The 23,475-nt window shown below is 35.4% G+C and overlaps 1 protein-coding gene across 14 annotated transcripts in view; it reads left to right on the forward strand.

Annotated features, from left to right (window-relative positions):
• NAV3 (neuron navigator 3) overlaps positions 1 to 23,475 on the forward strand; it is a 518,378-nt gene that overhangs the window by 330,231 nt on the left and 164,672 nt on the right. For 13 of the 14 annotated variants that reach the window (XM_085568751.1, XM_077783527.2, XM_085568750.1 and 10 more), the window contains 2 exons: positions 22 to 139; positions 857 to 909. The exons of the other annotated variant lie outside the window; for it this stretch is intronic. In XM_085568751.1, the coding sequence (XP_085424877.1) occupies positions 22 to 139; positions 857 to 909 (171 nt within the window). The remainder of the gene's footprint in view (positions 1 to 21; positions 140 to 856; positions 910 to 23,475) is intronic. 14 annotated transcript variants of the gene reach the window in all.

The raw sequence follows: 23,475 nt of genomic DNA on the forward strand, positions 1-23,475 counted from the left end.
CCCTCCCTCTCTGCTCTGCAGATTTACACTGACTGGGCTAACCACTACCTAGCAAAATCTGGCCACAAGCGGTTGATCAAGGATTTGCAACAGGACATTGCAGATGGAGTTCTGCTAGCAGAAATCATCCAGATCATCGGTAAGACCAGGGCTGAGGGAAGTGCTGCGAGCTGACTCCTTGCGTGGGGGAATATATAATTTAGGTTGAATGTATTTAACAATAAGATGAACTTGGAATAATACAGTTTGACTGGATCCATATGTCTCTGATATTTGTGTGGTTCATCCTTGTCTTAATTAAAAAATATGTTTATGTGAGCATGTTTGGAAGTTGCTGTTTAACCATACTTTAAATGGCCAGAACTGTATCTTACACACTTTGAATTGTCAGAAATGAATGCTCCGTTAAACCATATGTCTCCCATGTGTGCATTTTGTTAGTTGGAGTGGCTCATACTTTCTGGGATGCCTTGAAACTGTATCCTGACCCTGCAAAGACAATTGTGGAAGATTTCATGTCAGCAGTTATTTTGCAGGGGCTGAAGAATTAGCAGCGACCTCCTTCGCACTTCCCCCTTTGCATGATTTGGCATATGGAAGCAACTGCTGCTAACAAGAGTGTTGTTACTGTACGACTGATCTTTACTTAGAAAAGAACTCTCTGTCAACAAAACCCTCTGCATTTTATTGCTGTGCCTTTTCTGCTTTTCTTCAGGTTTTTTTTTTTTTTTCTGTTTGGATTTTTAGGTTTTTGGGTTTGAGTTTTATTCTTTCCTTTATTTTTTGAGCAGGGGTTGGAAAGGAAAGTTTTATCTCATTGTTTACTTTTGCTTTTCCCCTCACTGTTTTTGTTTAGCAAATGAAAAGGTTGAAGATATCAATGGCTGTCCACGGAGCCAGTCTCAAATGGTAAGAATAAAATATATTTTTAGTTTATGTTGGTACCACTCCACCTTCCTAAAATGCTTTTTAATAAGGATTTATATAAAATAGGAATATTCTGTCCCATTTTTACCATAAAGTCCTAATTCTTATACAGGTTCCTGATACTCATTTTCCTCACATGCTTAATGTTTTTAACTTTGTTCCTGTGCTAGCTTTGGATCTTGAGATAACCTGGCAGCAAAACTTCATCACTTCTAATTAATCCAGAATTACCTTATCAGACCTGCTCTTCTGTAGATCCAAATAATTTCATTTAGCATCATTTTAAGGGCAGTGAATCCAAGAGTAAATTATTAAGTGGAGTCTTTGTGTCTGGAAAACTGGTTTGATAAACAACACTTGCCAAATTATTTTTTAAATATAAATAGCCTTTTGGATTGTCCACTGTGCAGTCCAGTGTGATGAACTGACTCCAAGGCTTTCAGAAATAGCACTTTAGTCATATAGCTCTCTGAGCTATAGCTGGCAGCTGTCTAAAGACTTCTTAATACTCTCAGACAAGAAGCATTTAGTGGCTGTGATTCATATGGAGTCCTATTAATCTTTTACTATGTTTATGGTTAGTCAACTACATTTAATAAGATGAAACTTCCTTAGAATACTGTGAAAGTGACAGACACAAAATCTGAGCCTCAGTAAAATCACCATGCATTTATTGAATCATTTGCAATCCAAGTCATGCTCTCCCATGCTGAGGTCTTTGCCTTTCTGTTCACATTCAAATAATATATAAATAAGGTGCATAATTGTGTAGCTGGCAAGGATTCTGGAGCACAGTGATTTGGTTGAACTTGCATAATAGTAAACTGCTGAAACTGGGTTTAAAAATGGACATGAAATAGAAAGCAAAGTGCATTTTTTCAGTGCATTTTTAGAGGTGGAAGGTGTTTGCAGCTTTTTTCTGCAAAGTGTTAAAAGGGAAGGGGAAAATTTTTGACTACTAGTGAAGTGAATAATGGGGTCTTTTGGTTCCTATTGTTCAAAACATGTGCAGGTTAGAATAAGTTTTTTTTCCCTGGCTTTCAGACTTTTTGAAACAATCCATAAAAATAATACGCACATTTTCCTTAATTATAGTTATAATATTAATTACTCATATTACAGCAACACCTAGTGGCCTTGGCTGAGAACTTTGGGAACTCCAGCGTGGAACTCTAATATTACACACACAGATCAAGAGATAATTGCTCTCTACTTCAATCATGTTAAAGTTGCCATTCCAGACAGGCAAGAGAAACAAGGAGACACAAAAGCACAGGGAAGGAGTGTGATTCTCCAAGGTTATGTAAGTGGTCATCCAGGACTGCTTAGGAGTAGAACCTCCATTCCATTGTCTACTGAGCTTCATTTCCATGACCGAAAGAAGAGCTGCAGAGAAAACTATCCACTCTAGCAATGTTTGCATCTCTGAAACAACACTGGTGTATGTTCCTTGTTGCATTTTTTTATTTTTATTTCATCTCTAGCTCCATGCACCTATGGAGGAAACATGGTCAGTGCATGCCCATGCTGAAGTGGTACTTGTGGGTCTCCTTGTGTCCATCTTTCTCCTCCCACAAGCCAATGTCACAGCTCAGCCTGGCCAAAGAGTATGTCCCAGGTGCTCTGAGTGTCAAACCAGGTGCTTTGAAAGCTGCAGTGCATAGCCATACATCAGTGTTTGCACAGTGACTAAAGTGTCACATTTAGCCACTTTAACTTCATAGTAGTATATTTGTTTATCCATCCTTTCACACAGTCTCTTTACTGAATTGTTTTATCTCTACAGACTGATCAAATTATTCTCCTGCCTTTTCACATACCAGTTCTATACTGCTGATTTCTTAGAACTAAGTTAGGAAATTTAAAATGTACTGAAGTTAAAGTCATTCAAACTTGTCAGTTTTTCTCTCAGAGACCCAAGTTTTGAGCCTACTCTCCATTTGTTTCCTTTGGGCTCTGCCCTGGTGTAACTTAGCCAAAGGCACAATTTTTACCATATTTTCAGGTAATTTTCCTTGGCAGTGCTCAATTTTGTAGCCTGCTCAGTTAATTGAAAGGAAGTTCTCTTCTTCTTATAGCAGTGGACTCTTGAGGTGTTTGTGATATGCAGGGGACAAAAATATAACAGTAGTCAAAGCTAGTTTGCATGTTGTATGTTTGTCATACACCATTATGTAGCAATATATCCTATTAGAACATCAGCCATCAAACCAGCAACAGTCAAAATACTCAAATAACATTTGTTAGACATTTATTCACTGCTTTAATTTAAAAATTTTTAGTTAATAAACCTCAAGAATCCCACTACCCTCTTCTTGAACATATGTTTTCATAATCCTTCCTCTCATAACTTACAATTAAGGGGAAATGTTTTCTCTATTCATCTGCCATTTGATACCCTTTCCAGGAGGCCTTTGATACCCATTTTCAGGAGGTCTAAGATATTTTATTATTAGCTTTTAAAAAGCTAGGGAGCACTGACATGGATTGTCTGCTGTTGGAAATTCTTGATACTCTTTGTTGATGATATTGATACCAGTTCATAATTCATCACTACCAATATTCCCAAATTCTTTTCCATTCATAATTTGGTTTTCCTCTTGCCAATGGAATCATCTTTCAATTGAGGCATTTCAATTCAGCTGTTACTGAATTTAAATTGTAAACATATTTTAATGTTTATTTTAAATGTATAAAATACTTGGGGTTTAGTTTATCTTTACTTAGTTCTATTGCAATGTTTTGCACCCTATGCTCATTTTGGCTCTGATGTATAAATACTTGCAGACAAGTTGAATTGGCTCCATAGGTCCAATTCATAAAAACTAAAAACCTGTGAGGCCCAGCAGTACCCAGTTTCTGCATCATTAGCTTTAACAGGATTCATTATGTTCACCCATTTGATGTTGCACACAGAACCTGAATATCTGAGATGTACTGGGGGATAAATTATTTCATATTCAAATCTCAGAAGCTTTAAATAAATGAAACTAATAAAAAAATCAGGGAGGTTTGCTTGTTTGCTGCGTCAGTCTACTGTGGTGAAAATATTTTAGTATTTCCTATTAATTGTTTTCATAAATATAATAAGGATTTAAACCTCTGTGTATTACAGCATATGTTGTCTATCTGGAGTGTCATGTAGAGTCTTGCCTATATTTTTCTTACAGCTATGCTTCCAAGGAACAATATAGAGCTTCTATATTTTCATCATCTCTTTGAATCCCTTCAATGGAAAATAATGCCACATGAATTTTTATCTTTTCCTTTTATTAATTATTTCATAAGTCTATAAATTAAGGACATTTCATATCATCTTTATTTAGAAAATAATGGGATTTCAAGGGTTTACCTTTTGATAAAATTTAAAGCTAATTCCTTTCTGCTTCTTTATAACCCATTTGTTTCTTTAATTTCTGTTTTAAGTTCTGCCATCATTAGAAAATGCAAGATAGCCTTCTGGGTAGAAAATACGTTATAAAGCTTTTACCTGATTGTTCAAAGAGAAAGCATTCAGTTTGTTTTTTTTTTCCTTCCTGAACAGAAGATAAATATAATGGAAAATCTCCAGTGTTTTAGCTTTTAATACATCACATCAAACATACAGTAAGCACACAAAACATACCAATTCAATCCATCATGGGGTAGTTAGAAAAAATGCAAGAAAATTTTCAGTTTTGTCCCTAGTGACTTTTTAAAAACTTGTATTTCTATTCTTTCCTCATGTAGTTCACAGTGCTGTCAGCAGCATAAATCATAAAATAAATTCAAAGCTGACAAAAATTTTTAGTTTATTGCACTTAAAGTTGATTTTTCCTTCAGAGATCAATGCCTGAATAGGTGTTTTTTAGAATTTGCTCTTACTCATTTCCACAAGAAATGTCTCTGCCAATACCCATCTAGCTACAAAAGCATCCTTAATTTTTGTTGCTAGCAGGAGTTTTTTCATAGTTATGATAGTGCTGGAGAGACCTGTCTTACTAAAGAGTTTCCTAGTGTTGTTGTATATACTTCATGAAGACTAATTTTTATTCTGTCAGTCTGGTCTTTGGCACACTTTTCTACCAGTTTATACAACCAAAGGTATGCACCAAAAGTAATTTTATGATTTAGAATACAAATGTACTGCAGTCCCACAGAGAAAGTTGAGTTCACTAAAAATACATGTCTTGTTCATCCTGGAAATCATGGAGTGGAGAAAAGGTGTTGGAGCTGTAGAACATTGCCAAATTGATAAGAATCTTTAGTAAAAAGCTTTAGCTATCAGAGCTAGCACAAATTTTGGGTGAGCAGCAGTGAATCTGATAAAAGTAGGAATTGGTGTGACTATGTTTAGAACCAATAAGATCATTTCTACAACATAGTTCTTTATTTCATTAATAATGTATTTAAAAAGATACTAATAAAATTAAAATGTTTTGTAAAAAAGGCAGAAGAATGCCAAAAATGTTGCTCTATTTTATGAGACTGAAGAAAAGTTGTGTATGTTAAAGAGGAAGGTGGAGTAGGTGAATCAGTCTCTGCTTAACCAGGGAGCTTTTTCTGTGAGAGAAAAAGAAGTGTGTCAAGGCTAAAGACAGACCAAGTTACCCTGTATATACTGATAGACATTGCTTTGTAATTTATTGTGCTAGATGTGCTCTGCAGTGTTCCTGTAGTCCCGCAGAAGCCCATGGTGGCTCCATCTCTGCTTATATGCTTATAGGACAAGGTTGCAAGAGGATGGGGTGCATGCAGGTCTCTTCTTAACAGGGAGCCAGCTTGTGGACAGGATAAATGGGTGGTAACTGCAACTGCTAAATGTGCCATGTGTCCTTCAGACTTCCTCTGACACGGATGTGCTGGGCAGACACTGTGGAGTAGCACCCATCCATGTCCAGCAATGTCAATATCCAAGGATGAGAACATCAGCATGATACTCTGTGTCTAAAAATTGTTTGTGAAAAACAGGATAATTGTGTATAAAGTAAGAATTGAGGGTTCTACTAAGGTTCATGAATTCTGTGTGAAAATGTGTGTGGTATGGTTGTGTGTAGCTCTTTGAGGAGCAGGAAGCCTGAAAATGCACAGCTTACATGTTCTTTGGTGTCATGCCTCACAAGGATTTACTTACCTGTTAATTACACGTTTCTGTATCCAGCTCTTGTGGTTTGGGAGATTTAAGTCTCATGCAATAATTTTATGGGGGGAACTGTGGGTTAAATACACATTAGAGCCACACTGGTGACAAACACTTCTCATCATCTCTTCTCTCCTGTCCTGCAACACTGGCATCTCTAGGTGGAAGAGCAGACAAGGCTGATATAGCTCCATTATGAAGGGATATAAGCAGATGTTTTTCTGTGAGGGAAATGACACTCCTCAACCTGATACATACTCAGATTTCCCATTTTCTGATGACACTTTCAAGTATATATTTGTGCTTAACTAGCTGTGCTTTGTGAGTTTCTGCACTAGGTAGTGATTTACATTAAACTTTTAACCTTTCTGGGATTCCCAAAACCCAAGGGCCCAATTCTGTCATAGCCAGGAACATGTCCTAACTAGCCTTCTGAAGTTGCTTTCTTGGACAAGTCCTCTCATTTCCTAGGCAGATTCAGGGTGTGATCATCTTTTTAAGAACTAATCCCTTTCCCACATCCTTCCCCAGTGATTGTCCTCAGCTGTTTGAGGGAAGACTTTCTTGAACGTGTTTGACACATCCAGATACCTGCAATCCACTTTTCAGTGTATAATGTACAAGATGGCTTCAGCACATTTGTAACTTGTTTGGCATTCAGTGAATGCTGAAGCCAACTATCACTGAAGTCTCCTATATTTCAAACTCTTACATAATGAATGATGAGTGCAGGTCAAAATTTTAGAAGCTGAACTTCAGGATTAGAGTTTCCTTCTTTGTTTTAGACATCAACAAAGCAATTTTATAAACTTGTGTATGCCTTGTGGGGGGCTCATCCCCTTTTTATGTAATCCTCTGTGCCATAGAAACTGAAAATTTCTCTGGCAAAAAGCAATGCATGGAGATATATTGACAGTGAAAATATGGAAATAGATAATGCAAATTGAAGGATAGTTACAGGAAGTAGCATCTTTATTAGTGTAGACCTTAAAGTTTATTTTTTTGTTTGCAGATGAAATTAACTTGACATAATGGCTAAGTAAAAATAAAAATGAGTGTATCAAGACTAGAGATATTTGTAACCTCAAAAGAAAAAAATAATTAGGGTCTATATAAGAATACATTTTGGGAATAATTGTGACTATATGAATGGACAGACTAAAGAAAGGAAAGAGAATGTTTACTGTAAGGGCAAGGTTAAAGGTGTTAATGATGGTTGAATCTCAAGGATGTAGATGTTTGAATTCTTGTTTCAAGTTTTGCTGATAAGAGATTACTAATGTTATTAACACAGCCAATTTGAGTACGATAGTTGAGCATAGAACTGGAAGAGGAAGAATTCCAAGTGCTTTTGTAAACAAACCCTAAAATTTCCAGGAACTGAGGAAATTAAAGAGAAAATATAGATGGGATGACAGATGGACAGACAGAGTAGCAGCTGCCTTTTTCTGGTAGACCAAACATATTTTTACTCTGAAAGAACAAGGAAGCTGAGGAAAGGATGGAAGAACTGGTGGAAGTGTGAGATTAGTTGAGAACAAAGAATGGAACACTTCATCCTGCCTAAAGAATTTTACTGTCTTAGAAAGGCAGGGGAGGAAAAGGCAACAAAATAATCTCTTTTTTTGATATGGTTTGATTCTAGTTTGGGTTCTTGTGAGACCTCTTTATTCTACACTGAAACAAGCAGTTCTCTTCACATTTAGAACATTTCATTTCAGAACATTAAAAGGACCAAAAGATTTATAATAATCTCTATTCACAGAATAGCTCAGAGTTACTCACTGGTATCAGGCACTGAGATTCATATTCCCCTGAGTCACTTACATTTGACTGTCTGAAGCCATAAAAGAAAATACCACAGAAACACATCCCGAGTGTTACTTTACTAGGCTAGAAGTACATTATTCATGTACGCTGTTATTAGCCTTTTTGTTTATACTTACAATAATCCCTTGTGTTATTACTGTGTAGAATCATATGAGAATAACTCATCTAGATGTTAATGAAATAATCATGTAATGAAAAGTACACATATTGTGGTGAATACTTACACAGTCTCCAGGAAATCTACTGAGACATTATGTTATAGTTTAGTTAGGACTATATATAGGACTATATAGGACTGGAATTAGGGTTTTGTACACTTTACGTCTGTAGACCAAGACTACAGAAACACTGAAAGACCTTTTTGTTCCTTAAAGTCACCTGTTTTCCCTCAAACACTGCCTTTCTTCTCCCTCTCCCCCCTGCAATTCCTTGAAATCCACTTCCCCTCAATCTCAAACATGCCAGTCAAGCCCCTGAGATATGACCATCTCACCCATCTATCTCTTCTCCCCATGCCTCAGCTGTGTTTGTCAGGAATGTAAATCAATCAGAAACTTGACTTAAACTGTATTGAGGGGACATGCAGAGATTAAATGCTGCAGTATGCTTGAAAACTAATGAGTGAGGTACATTCTGAAGTATTTATTGTTTGAAGAGATGCAGTTTAAAGTCTCTCCATTTCACCCATCTGTAATTAGCTTTCCATGCTCTTCAAGATTTAGTTGGGTTTTTTGGTGTTTTGTTTTTTTTTTTTTCTTTTTCCACCACAAAAATGTCATGTGAACATTCCCTGGAGTTTTGGAATAGAACAAATACATATTAGCAATACATATGCTTAGACAAAGAGGTGAGGAATAAATGACCTTGAAACCTCCATTAATAAAAATACACTGAAAAGTCTTAACATAAACATGTGGTTTAGATACCTACACACAAATTGACTATGACATACGTGCCAGAAAGCACCTGTGGTTATAAGACAGTAACAGATTTTTCCCAGATAGCATCAGCAGCTTACAGTAAATATGTCTGCTTCATGATGGTGTATTTTTATCATCTTCTATAGGGAGAGTATGTTATAAATACCAGGAATGTCTAGAATGTTTACTGGATTTAAAAATAGAGAAGACAGTGCGTGATATTTAGCTGAACAGCAAAATTGCATATTTAGGCTGAACAAGAAAATAAACAATGTATCTGAAGTGGTTTTATTTTACAGTATAACCAAACAAGGTTTTCTGGTAATGTTGAGATTTTGTCAGCTTTCTAGATTTTTTCAAATGTCTGATTATTTTGGAACAGTGGCAAAATGCCAATTCTCTTATAGTTACAGTTGACTTCTATTTAAATATTTTCTAACCACTCCCACTTCTGCTTAAGCTTTCATAATTTTGAGTGCTGTATGTTATTTAGAGAAGGTTTTTGTTCTGTGTCTGTGGAGCTTTGATTTCCCTCAGAGAGGTAGACTTTTCACAAAAGCACATTTCTTAACATTGATGTGAAGTATCCAGGCCTTTCACTCACCCTTCTTCCTAAAATAATCTGCCACTGCCTCTCCTGATAATAGAGAATTCTGAAGCTTCAGTAATATACAAGTCTCTTGAGAAACAATGTGACCGTGTGTTTTAGTGTGTGCCTCACACACATGGCTGTGCATCTCTGTAAAGTACCTTGTACAGTTCTTATTGAACTCTCAACGATTTATTCACTTCCAAAGGTATTTAAGCCCTTCTGCCTCTCATTTGTGAATCAATGTTTGTGGGAGCTTTTAAATTCTTGGAATTTCTGTATTATCTGGACATCTGTGAGAGCATGAGATGGCCACTCTCCTACAGATATGCCAGAACTAATATCTCTGTTCCTTAGGGTGAGTCCAAATTAAGTTTAGAAAAGAACTACTACTACTACAGATTTTGAGAATAAAGCATTAACATGTGCAATAAATGAGGGCACACACCAAATATAAGCATCATCAGCTTTTACGTGGTTAGGCTAGGAAATGCAACTATTGGGAAGATGTTTTAATGGAGACACAGGAACTGTGCAACTGTCCATAAAATGCTGTCTGTGGTGTACTGTATAAAGCAGCAGAGGGTGCCAGAAAGCAACAAGTTGTGGCTTCCATTGTAATTAAAGGAATTAGCAATGTTAGGGTGGAACAGGGTTTGTATTGTGAGTTTAGCTGCAGAAGGGAAGAAAGAAGACACCCTTCTTGTAATTTTAACCATTTATATATGTTTAAAATTAAAATAAACACTAGCCAACAAGTGATCAAGTTTTTGGATGTATTGTGTGGTACATTATGCCTAGGTTGACAGTACTGGTGACTCAATCATCTTTTTGGTCTTACAGCAGAGTCTGCAAGACATGAGGCTAATAAAGTAACACAGAATGTCCTAGCAATCTAGTTGTTAATTACAGACTAATATGGCAGCAAAAACTATCCTGCCTTACTACATTTAAAATGATAATGTACATTAGAGAGTCTTGACACCTCCCTGCTCTCTTGTTAGAAAGTAAAATATCAAAAATTTGAGTTTTTTCAGCAGTATTGCATTACTTCCAGAATATAATACAATTAAAATATTAGAAAAGGAAGAGAAAAAATGAACGTAGGTGCCTATTGAAATGACTATGATCTGTCCAGATGTATTTTCTCACTTTGCCCTTGATCTTTGCCGGAACAGAAGCTGCCTACATCTTCTGCAGCTTAATGTGAGCCGGTTTCATGGAAAGAATGCCAAATCTGCTTGATTTTACAGTGTCTTCTACATACCATTTTGGAATTGCTTGACTTTTATGCACACTAACTCACCTAACCTTGTGCTTTTATTGGCCCATAACTTTTGAAGAACAAATTCCTCTTTGAACTCTGCTGCAAATCCCTTCCACTTATAGCCTCTCCCCAATGTGCTATTGCTGGCACATGTGACTAACCACACAGCAGTGGCCATCAGGTCAATATTCCCTCTCTAAGAATGACAGTGTGAGGAGTGACTTAAAAAGAACCATTGACTCTGGCATTTTTTCCCCTTCATTCTCCTCCTCTTACCCCAGTATCTAAAGTTTCATTGTTAGGGAGTTAGAATGTACTTCCTTGCCTGCTCTTTCAGTATATATTTATGCACTGCTGTCATAATCACTATATATTCTGTGAAATGTCAAAATGAAACATGCTGTATTTGTCAGGAAATGTTCCGTGACCTTCACAATCATGTCCACAGCCGTGGGACCAGATAGAGAATAGTCATGGCTTTTACACTCATTGAAATAATTGCTCTGGCAACCTTCTGTTGCTGTCACTAGCCCATGGATCTGACCACTCTGAAGTGGCACCAGATAGCATGAGGCACCTGAAATTCTGAATTAGTAAAAATTTAGATAAACTTTGAACTGGACTTAAATACTGATATTAACTCAAAAGATAAACCTTATTATAGCTGCTGACCCTATTATAGGCGATGATATTAAGGTACAGATGAGTAAATTTGCTTAAATTAACTAGAATAAGCAAGTTATCACAAAGTCTGCTTCCTTCAACAGCCTTAACTAATCCTTTTTCATGTAAAGGCTTTTGATCAAGTTAAATAAAATATTAACATAATCTCCTTATTTTTCTTTAATGTAATTTGTCTGTTTAAATCCACTATGGCCTGAAACTTAATATATAAATAGTTAGAATACAGTACAACCATTTTTGTTTCAGCAGAAATAAATAGTATAAATATAGTAATCTATTTGGCAGCTATTTGATGTGCAGGAATTATTTAAGATACTCCTAGTCTGAGTAGCCTGCTGACCATATGATCAACAGATGACCACATGACATAAATCAGAGGTTTACTTATTTTAAGTTGGCCCAGTGTCTGGATATGTATTAGTCTGGACAGGGCTCATTTTCAGTGTCTGTTCAAGATTTTTTTTTTTCTAGTTAGACAAGGTTATATTCAATCTCACAAACTGATCACAAATATTTTTTGCCTTTTTGATTGTCTATATCAACTTAAAGCATTTGTTTACCTATGCAGTTCCAAGCAACTCTTTCAGGTGGCATCCAGACCAACACCAAACCTGTGAAGTTCTGAAAGGTGAATCTGAACAGTCTTCCTGAAAGAGAAGTAGCTTTGTGTTTTAGCTTGTAGCTTTTGGCAGTCTTTAATTCTACAACAATTAGATTATATTTTTTTTTAGGCTTGTATTGGCAGCTAATTCGAAGCTTGTTTGGATTATTCATACCTGTTGATTTTTCAGTGTTTCTTTGGAATTACAGTGGGAATGTACAAATGGCTTTTTCCTCTAGTGGAAAAAAGCACCACAATAATTTTTCTTGTCTCTTGGTTTCCATACTTAAGAACTGAGACCTATTTGCATGTAATAGTTCATGTTAATTTTTTTTTTCATAAATAGTAGCCCTAGTTTTTATTTAGAGTAACTAAATTATAGTCTTCTGTATTCTAATTGTACATGTAACTGACTAATCAGCAGCACACTCTTGTGAGCTGTATTGCCTGTCACACAGATTTTCTCAGTAATTTCTCCCAATAACAACTTTAAAATTAGGTGTTTGTTGTTTTTCTTTTTGTAGGAACTGTTTTTTAGTTCATGGGCAGATCAGCAGGAACACTCCAGGGTAAACATATGTGCAAGGGTGTTTTCACAGTCCTTGTATATATAAAGCTTCTATTTAGATTTCTTGGCATAAACAGTTTTGAAAGATTTGGATTGTTGCATCATATGAATTAATGTATTTGAAGATACGTACCCCCTCTAAAGCCCTTCTAAAATGCTTTTTTTTTTTTTTTTCAAGCAATACTGGCAGTATTAAGGAACTTTTAAACACTTGGATGGCTTTTTAAAAAGTTGTTTCCTCCTACACTTTACACTTCTTTGGCTACAATTGGAAGTGATGTGGCAACAAGCCCTAAGTGCTTGTTAAGGCTTCATTTTATCGTCTTGAGCACTTCTGATATTTCTGTTATAGCATTTGGCTAAGAAGTCAAGAAGCACAATCTGACCCTGTTGAGCTTACAAGGTTATATATCCCACTGTCTTCTTTGGTTCCAAGTACTTTTATTGTCCCTTACCAAGAATCTGGACTTGAGATCTTGCGAAAATGTGGAAAGTTCTTCCCATAGTTATGAGAAAAGGGCAGAGATAAGCAAGCATGAAAGCTGTTTAGAAGCATGGCATGAAAACATGTACAGCATGGCTTCATATTCCTATGTACACTAAACATGGTTTGAAACGCGATGCTCAGGTACACTAGCAAAACTGAAAGCCTGAATGTGAGTCTTTTTTAAGGATGTCTGGTTTAATCCTAATGATTTTAATAACCTGTGATGTCAATTCACCATCAGATTTTCTTGTCTTTTTCTTTAGGGCTTAGATCAATTTGAGTAAGTAATATGGAAACTAAACATAGAAGAAAACTAATAACTTAGGTTCTTTAATGCATATCTTTCCAAGGAATTTAATTTCCAGCTGGTGGACCAGTCATATAACCTTAGTCCTACAGAAAATTCTGGTCTGTACTTTAAGAGGGTGCTAATAACAAGTATTTTTTATCTCTTTTCATTTGATGAGCTTAATGGTCTACGAATACTGTATGTTCTATAAATTCTGTAACTATTCCCAGGGTAACATGAAAATTATATCCAATTAAAAAAAAAAAAACTTGGAATGTTTATAAAATCAAAAGTCCAGATGGATAGATGAACTTTTAGTGTCTCTTCTGCACAAGCTGCAGCATTATGACTTCTGTTGCAGTCAAGAGGGAGGGTTCAGAAAACACACAGTGCATCTGGATGGATTCCAGTTGCAAAGTTCAAGAGATCAAATGAAATGCCTCGTAGTTTACTTGTTTATGTATTTTTAAAGGATTAATTCCATTACTGCTTGTACTGCCCTTATTTTTAAAAGCTGCTTTTTTGAGTGAGCTGAATGAAGTTGCTATGCATTAAGTAGTGGTGAAGGAGAGAACTGGAATTCTTTCAAAGGTTTAATTAAATCTAATAAATGAAGACTCTGTTGTAGACTCTCTTTTCACCTAATGGAGAGAAGCTCCTCTGTTTTAAAGAAGTTTGCTTTTTCACATTGCTGTCCAGTTTTCAGAAATTGCCAAGTTCCATAAATATTTAGACACTGGTACCTTGCTGACTCCGAAGTGTTGCATAATTAAAAAAAAAGATCTTAAAAAGGCTCACTAGAGTAGAGCATTCCTTTAAGAAACACTGTGTTTAAACAAAGTTCTTTTTATCATTGACTTAAAAAGGGGTCTCCCAGGGTAGTATTTATCTTAAATTTTGTGTTCTTAGTGCATGTATAAGGCTCTTTCATGGTGGTGGTGGCCTCAGGCCTGTAGAGATGAGAGTCCTGAAGTAGCAAGTTATTTGCAGACACTGGAAGAGAATTTTGCCCTGATCCATTCTACTGTGCAGCCATAAGCTTTCTAAGAAATTTGTGCAGCATATTGAAATACATCCATGATTTTCTGAGTTTGAGCCCAGCACTATTTTTCAATCAAAAATCCAAAAATTTTGTCTCACAATTTCTATTATAGTAGCACAAAAGCATTTCAGAAATAACCATTACTGTATTTTGCACTTTAAAATTTTGTGAACTATCTGCTGCAGAGACTACTGTATAAAAATGGGGAGAGCAAAATCAGACAAGACAGAGAGAAAGAAAGAAGAGTGAGTAAAAATGTGGAGGAGCAAGCTCACACTATTATCACACCATTATCACACCATTCTTTTATGTGGTGGAGGGTTTTTGGTGTTTGTGTATACAGCATTTTTTAGTTTTATATGCAAATGTCCAGCAGATATTTATAATGATCTGTTTGGCCATCTAAAAATTAGGATTAGGGTTGGTTTTTATTTAGAGTAACTAAATTATTCATTAACTTGCTGATGTGTACAGATAGAAACAAACAAACAAACTGTATTCTGTATTTGCTATTACAGAAATTATCTCACATTCACCCTAAGGCTTCCGAGCACCAAGTGAGGAGCTAGGTGAAAAATTTGCAGCACTAATTGTTGCTTTGATGTTCCTGACAGGGCTGGCAGTAATTTATGCCAGAAGGGAGCCAATTCCCACTGTACCATTTTCTTAAAAACAATACACACCCCAGCTTATGCTTTGACCTTCAGTAGTGACCTCATACATTCTTTTATCAGCAGGTCAGTACATATGTATGTTGAATTCCCCAAGTACTTGAGAAGCTAATTTGTTTTCACATTTCTCGGTTTACTGATCATATTTCATGTTTGCACTGCATGTTGGAGGAATTTGATGTGCATGTTCTTTAATATCTGTTGGAAAAGGAAGTAGAAGCTATTTCAGTTTTAAATAAGATTTTCATTTTTTCCTCATAAAATAACTCATAATTAAATAACTCCAGCATCATTTCCTAAAAAATTTTGCCTGGGAGGCCTTCTACATACCAGTAGTTATTATTTTCTAAGGTAAAATTCTCCCCAGATGCCTTCAGTAAATCAGTTTTTAATTTGCATGTATGGTCTCTTACTGCAAAGTCAATGCTTAGTTTGGAACAGTTTTCTGGAATGAAGCTACATGGTTCACTGATAGATATTTTTATTAAGTGCTCCTTAAATTATTCTATTGAAAATAAGGAGTTTGCTACAAAAGAGTTAGGCCAAATGTGTCTTCATGTCAGTGTATTCTGCTTTACATCCTAAGATGTGCCATAATTTTGACAGAAATATGGAGTGTGCCTTAATCTAGGCCACGTGCAGCAGCAAGTCATCAGAATGCACGAAACATCTCCCAGCAGGACTGTTAACACCTGTTTTATCTGGGTGGGTTTTTCAATTTACACCACTCATGGAAACTTGACATTACGTTCCATTGTAGTCACAAGAAGTTATTCTAATAGTCTGCCATGGTAGGAGCTTATGGGAAATAAATTACCAGAAAATTAATAACATGATTTTTGAGAGCGTGTTTATCTCCCGATTTTCCCTTTCTTCAAATTTACCCATTTCTATAAGGGAAACTGAGAATCACGGCAAATTTTACTCAGTCTCAGCAGCTATGGCCAGGGGAACTGTGTAACATGCTGTCTGCCATACAAGCATCTTCCACAGAAACTGCAAATTTAAAACTAAGTAGTTTCCTCAGAAGAGTCATTATAAGTTTCACATTACTCTGGGCCACATTTCTTTCCATTGTATTTACTTTCAGATATGGAAGATTTTGTGTGTATTCTCTGCTCTTCAAAGTGTCCTTATTATGTAGTAGTAGTAAAAAAAATAAAACTGCATAGTGATACTTTGTACACTTTCTTCACAAGGAATCTTGATGGAAATATGCAACTTTTAGACAACCTTGCTCAAAATTAAAAATCTGTAATTAATTTAGTATGAACACATTTATATGTTAACAAGAACATACAACAATGAATATGAAAGAGACAAGAAAGCAGATCTCTTTCTGGCACTTGTGTTTAAACTAGTTTAAATGGCACTAGATATATATATATATATATATGTGTGTGTGTATATATATATATATATATAACCAGCTTGCTTGTGATAGTTCAATTAAAATAATTACAAAATTAGTCCATATGAGTCTATTTCACATAGAAACCCTATGAAATCCTACTCTTCAATTTGCAAAAGGATCCTCCCTTTTAGAATACCTGTTAATCAGCTATTGTAGATAACATACAACATTACAGTGTAGTGTACAACAGTTCTGCAAGTAAAATTTCATGACAGCTTTTTACAGAAAGCAGGTGAATTTACAAAGGTGTCAAATGGAATGGAGCACATTCCATTTATGTGGCATAGAAGGTGTTTCTTGTAATGATTGAGGTTACTGATTGATGCTTTCACAAATAATTGAAATAAATCTTACCATATGTTACAACAAATAAATCATAATTTCTTACTTTTAATGGATTAGATAAATTTTATCCCACAGGACATGTACAATTATGAAGCCATTAGAGTTTTTTTTATATTTTAATCAAATTACCAGTTGCACATTTTTCTAAAGAGATGAGAAGAATTTCAGATGTGCTGAACATCTGTTTTATAGTGAAAAACAGGGAACTCTCACTACTGCATATTGTTTAGGTTATCGTTTAAGAATCACCTTGACTCCCAAACAGTGTTGAATGTGCAGCATTTCCAGAATGGATAGATGAATAAGGACATTGGACTGGGTAATCCATTTTGGTATACCAGTTTTAATCTGCATAGTGCTTTTGACCTCTTCAGAGTAAGTCAGCTATCAAAAATGTATTTCTGCACCCAATACTCAGCCTTTAAAAATCATAGTGTATATAGATATGTATAAAGCAAGCACACTCATAAGTAGGGAGCAGTATATTCCATTATCACTGAAATGGAGCAAGTTCTTGACTTGCTTGATGTTTATTTTTTTTGTGAAGGAAGTATTTGACAAATGTCCATTTGTACATAGTGAAAAAAAGTTAAATATCCATCTGCCTGAGAATAAAAACATGACACTATAGGACAGCAAACATTTTCTATTTCAGTTTCTCTGTCTTTTTAGCTCTTTGTTTTAAAGACTGGCATAACATAAATACAAACTAGTGAAACCAGCTGGGAAGAAAACCCATAAGGAACAAAATTACAAAGCAAACTGAAAATCTGGGTGCCTCCCATATGACAAGTGAGTTGTCATAAGGTCACAATGGATGAGCATTTAAGAACAGAAAATGAAATAAACTTGTTCTTTTAATTCTCTGAGAACACTTATGGGCACAGCAGGTTGTGAAAGTTTATACATTTGGCCAAAGAATAGTCTGTTTAGGTAGGTGTGTGTATGCAGATTAACCAATGTATTTGTGAGAGTGTACATGACCAATTCTCTTAGTGCTATTAGACAAGGGAAAATCAGAGTTTAGGCCATTTCCACCTTGAAGTACTTTTGCATCTCTCAGAGCATTCTGTATAGCTATATCTATATGGAAAGTTTAGTTCTTTTACCAACTCAAACATGTGCATCAAAAATCACTTTATTTACTCATGAAGACATCTTGATTGCTTGCCTGAACCTCTGATCTTTCTAGAGCCTGCAACTGAGACCAAATCACTGGCACTTCACCTACTGAGTAAGCAAACAGAACTCCAAAGCTCGTGTGTCTCTTTACATGACTGAATTCTGTTAAAATCAGACAAATAGTAGCTGCTTTTACATTCTTTAAATTTTAATAATTTTATACAATATGTGAATTGTAAATATTTAGTGTCCAGGTTACTATCTGTGAAGCATGAATTTTATTTAATTTTGATTCTACTGCTGTTTCAAAACTTGAAAAAGAAGGTGATATGTGATAAGAATAATATGTTTTCTAATTCTGCATTCATTTAAATCATCCACAAATTGTATTAGTGATGAATATCCATGCAAGAAGAAGATTCAAATGCATGTCTCTCAACTCAGCTTAATACTCCAAGGATATTTAGGAAGAAACATGCTGGTAAAATGTGTTTGAACTACAGTTATTGTGACACATACTATATTGAACCATAATACCAATCTCAAAGGAGTACTATTTATTATTTGCAATTAAAAAGAAAAAAATAAAACACCAAATACTGAAGAGTTTTGTGGAGTTTCTGTTCTCTGGAAAGTGAGTGTGTATGTGATTCTCTGGATTTCTGTGGGATACTGTCCCCATGGATGTCCTTAATCAACCATCAGCAACATTACAAAACTTCTACAGGGAAAATACTTTGCCAAATTTTATCTGGGTACTGGGTCATGAATCAGAATATCAAAACACACATGTGGAACTGTGGAGGATAGCACTGAATGAAGTGATAACAGAAATCATTGTTTTATTTTTTCTGCCAAAATAATCAAGAGTATGTAAGAGCATATATGTATAGAAACTCTATGTGGTTACAATAATTTGTTGTTTTTATAAAGCTGTCCCATTCTTCAGGAAGAATCCAGCTCAAAGTAGGTGAACAGTGACTAGCTTGTGTGTCTATGTGTTCTTGTAAGCTGTATTGTCATAAACTTAATAAGAAAGAGTTAGTCAAAGCAAGATGTTTTTTGATCTTCTTATACACACAGAGAAGCGTCATGCTGTTAGTCATAGTTACATGTCTTTTGAGAATCCCACAATTAAATTTATTTTTGCAAGCGAAGAAAGTGTCTTTCAGACAAAGGAGATTAAAACTAATTTTGGCAACAGCAAAAATAATAGGAATAAATAGACATATTCTATGTGTTGAGTCACTGGTGAGTACATCCCACAAATCAACTCTTGCTGTAAGTCAGCTGGGTATTAAGTACTACTACTGTGCAAGTCCCCCATTCTGATTTAGTGATTTATTTCTGATGATAAATTTCAAATTGCTTTCACTCAAAAGCAGGCTACTCACAACTACAATATCATATGTGTCAACATATTTCCAATGTATCTTCTTTGCCTGCTACATAATCTATTAATATTATCAGAGCTGTGACATTTCTGTTTATTTCTGCATCATCATATGAATTGTATCCCCTTCTATCAGTGTAAAATTATATTGGAGATCACTTATATTTATGGTGTTAGGTATCCCAGGTGCTTTTTTCATGATGCTATGTGTATGAATCCTATCAGAAGGATCAGATTTATGAAGAAAGCTTAATATATTGTAAGCATAATCTATTAGGCTTAACGTAAAAAGTATCAAATGTTGTTACCTACCTGATGATGCCCGCAAATTAATTCCTAAATTATCATCATCTTTGCCAAGTGTATCTTTACCCACAATGCTGGAGCTACATTTCAGAATTTGGCTTAAAATCCTTGAGTTTTGATAAGGAAGTGATTAGGTTTCCGAATTAGGGTTTTTTTACCTCTGAAAAGCAATTTCATGTAGTGTTGATTGACTTGAAGCATGGTTAATTGAATAGCTAAGTGGCAAATAGCTATATGGTAATGAAGGTTTATTATATTTTTAAGTATGTAACCTATTTATTGTTGTTAAAGTTTTTAGTATTGAAGTTCTGTAATCCAATGTGCTGCATTTATTCCACTCTTGAATCTTCAATATAAAAGAAGAGCCTTGGAATAAAATAAAAATCAGGGATTGACAGCAGTGGAAAACTTTCTCAACAGCAACAGTTTGATCTTGGCAACATGTACTTGTACAAACAAATTTGCAAATTTGAGACTCATCTCTGTCATGGCATGTAAGACTTTGAGTCAGTTTGTATATCCTGAATTCTGTACTGTAATGAGCGATATCTTCTGCTACAATACCTTGTAGTTCTCATGATACAACTCACTGTAATGATAAACATAATCTCTGCTATAAACTAGTTCCTTTTGCAAGCAAAATTCACTACAGAATTGTGGTCATATGTAAGGTATAAAATATGTCTGGTGTCTATGTTGTGTTACACCACAAAATCTTTGGCTACTATATATAAGCAGCACAATTCTACACATACAGTGTCAGCTCTAGGAGGAGTTTTTCCCAGTGAGTAACTTCTTGTATAAACACGGACTTCAGGAATTCATACCACTCTTGATTGAAACAGTACTAAGGAATGGAAGCTGCTTGAAAACTCTTGGAACTTTTGTAATTGCAAAATTACTCTCATCTGTGAGTCAGTTTGAAGAAAATGTGTTTGGGGCTGCTTGGGTTGGAGTTCAAAGAATAACTGTGGTTTGCTAGGGCAAGAAGTAAATAATTAAAGCAATATTTAGAGACACACTCAGAGCTTCAAAATGGGACAATTTTAATGCTAGCATTTTCTAGACTGGAGTGGAAAGAAAGTGAAAATAACCCAAAAATGTATTAATGCATGTCTCGTTCAATCCCCTAAGAGTTTCTGAGACTTGTACAGTAACTGCAGTTATTATCAGAGAGCTGACTGCAAGAGTTGTTTTCTGACATTTTCAGGGTATTATGGGCTTGTGAGTTGCCACACCAAACTTGCTCAATTCACAAGTCAAAACAAGACTTTATTATAAGGCTAACAGTGCAACCCCAGTCTATTGTCTGAAAGTTGGCCACTGCTATTGCTTCATACACCCCTACCAAAAGGGTGACTTTGGACTCAGGGCTTCTGTTGCACTTCTCTTGGTGAACTCTGAAACCAAACAGAATTTGCTGTGTACTTCTGCAGCATACAGAGTCAGTGGTGTTAGTGGGAGTGATTCTTTTTTTCTGAGAGTTTGAGACGACTTCAAAGACACATGCTGTAAAAGTAAACACATAAATTAACCAGGTGCTGTTTCTATAGGATATTATTCACCAAATGTATGTGAAGGTTTAGGTAGCAGGCTTATTATTTACTATTATTTGGTATTGCGGATAGATACTGAGATGTTTTCACATTAGGGCTTAAATATTCTCTATTGAACTAGGTTTTTGTGGTACCTGTGGTCTCCTGAACTATTGCAGAGGGGACATGCCCATTATCAAAAATTACTTGATTAAACTAGAATGTGTGTTAGGAAATATTGTTCCAGTTATTTGAAGATGGATGCTACTGATGTATTGTGCTGATTTTTCATTCTTTCTTTTTCTTTTTTTTTTGCCCTCCTCCCTTCAGCTTCCAGTACTTACAGAGTAGAATTTCCCAATTTGAATCAATTTGAAGCAATTGATACTGCTTTATGGTTGATTTGAAAGTCCAAAGACACAATGCGTTATATAGCTAATAGCCCACCAAATCTTCATTTCTTTTCAATTTTTCAGAGCACAAAAATTTCCATTCAAAGTTTTTTCTTATGTAGTTGACATTGTTTAAAAGTTGAGTAGAAATATTCTCTTCATGTGCACTATTTTCTCAACTGATGCAGGGGTTTGGTTGAACGTAAGGGCTGAGCCAGCCCAGTGCCTTGCCACTGCCACCAGGAGTGGCACCATCTGCCTTGTCCCTCCTTGCCACCTCCCCTTTCCTCTCCCAAACCACACTTTACTTAGGCTGGGACACACCCTCCCCTCTGCTGGCTCCTGCGCTTATCTGGCTGCAGGGAAACTGGAATGACTGAAATCCCTTTGCCTTTTTGCTGGGTGAGTTCTCTGCGCGGAGCCAGCTCCTGGTGCGCTCAGAGAAGCGCTGAAGCCCAGCAGCAGCAGGGCCCTCACACCTGGGAGGAGGAGGAGGTGAGGAAGAATCAGATCTTCCTATTTTAGCCCCAGCCAACTTGCAACTGATTTAGTTGTGTCACCTCTCTATGTAGGAACAAAATTACCTAGGTTATTTGGGTTTTTTTCTTGGGGTAACTACATAAACATTTAAGAAAATGACAGTTAATGCCTGGATTGCTGCAGTGACTGTGCCGGGCCAGAGCTGGTGTAATCCCATTGATTTTAGGATATTTATTCCATATTCTAAGATGTGAAAATTGGTGACACCCACCAAACTGATATATGAAAACTGTATGGTAGACCCCAGTCATTTAGTAAATTTCATTAGTTTAACTGCAGACTTTGAGTTTTGGTTTTCTTCTGTAATTGACTCAGTAAAAAAAAAAAAAATAGTTTATCATTAACTGTAAATGTTAGCATGCCCTTGAAATGGAGGTTTGAAAAGACTTCTAAAAATATATTTGGTAGTATATTGACCTTTATTGTCTTGAAGTGCACATCTGTCAGGTATTTATAAATTAATACATTTATACCTATGAATCAAGACATTCTGTAGACTTGCAATTCATATTTCTAGGGTCAGTATTTAAAAAAATATTTATATCTTTTTAGCTACTCTTTTTACCATTTCCAGAGAACAATGGCAGAACTCCAATATAGAAAGATGTCTTTGATAGTCAAAGACTTTCCTAGGTGTGAAAAGATACTGCCAAGGATGAAGTAGCTTTCATTCAAGGAGTGAATTTACCCCTAATGTTTTGATGGTTGAAAACCATTGATATGAGACTTTGTAAAATGTGTAAACGTTCAAATAAAATAACTGCATGGACTGGAGCTAATGCAGCTTTATATTTTTAGTGTTGAATATTATTTGCTTTATTTTTAATGTTCTCCAATCATAATAGATTTTTAAAATATATTGTTCAATATTTTTTATTTTATTGGTCCTAATTGCCTTGAAATAAATGCATCAACCTAAAAAAGTAAAAAAAAGTAAAAAAAACTAAAAAAGTATTTTAAAATCAAACCTGTTGAAGCCACTTGAAACATAACACATCTCTATACATAATATTTCTGTTTTCATAGCTGCATATTTATAGACAAAGATAGTCATTTTTATGTTTATAGCTGATTATTCCTTCATAGGTCCTGGAAGGACTGGGGTAATCAGTTGAGGATGGTGACTCGAGAATGTTCTGGAACAGCCTGTCTCTATCATCTATTAGACACATGAAAGCAGTCTAATTCTGTGATTATTCATTTTAGAGGCAGAAGTTTTATCCTTTTATTGATCTACATTTATGCTACATTTTTGTATATAAAGTTCTTTGTGGTAGCTGTATGTTTTTTCTTAATTACCAAGAGAAGCCAGCACCATATTCTTTACTAAGCAAAAACTCTTCTGAGGAGCATAAACAACAAATAAATTAAATTTATTTATGTATTTTTGAAGGAAAAAAATTAGAGGAACACCACTAATGAGAGTGATATCAT

Source organism: Lonchura striata, chromosome 1A (assembly GCF_050655825.1).
Source record: "Lonchura striata isolate lonStrDom1 chromosome 1A, ASM5065582v1, whole genome shotgun sequence".
Classification (NCBI taxonomy): Eukaryota; Metazoa; Chordata; class Aves; order Passeriformes; family Estrildidae; genus Lonchura; species Lonchura striata.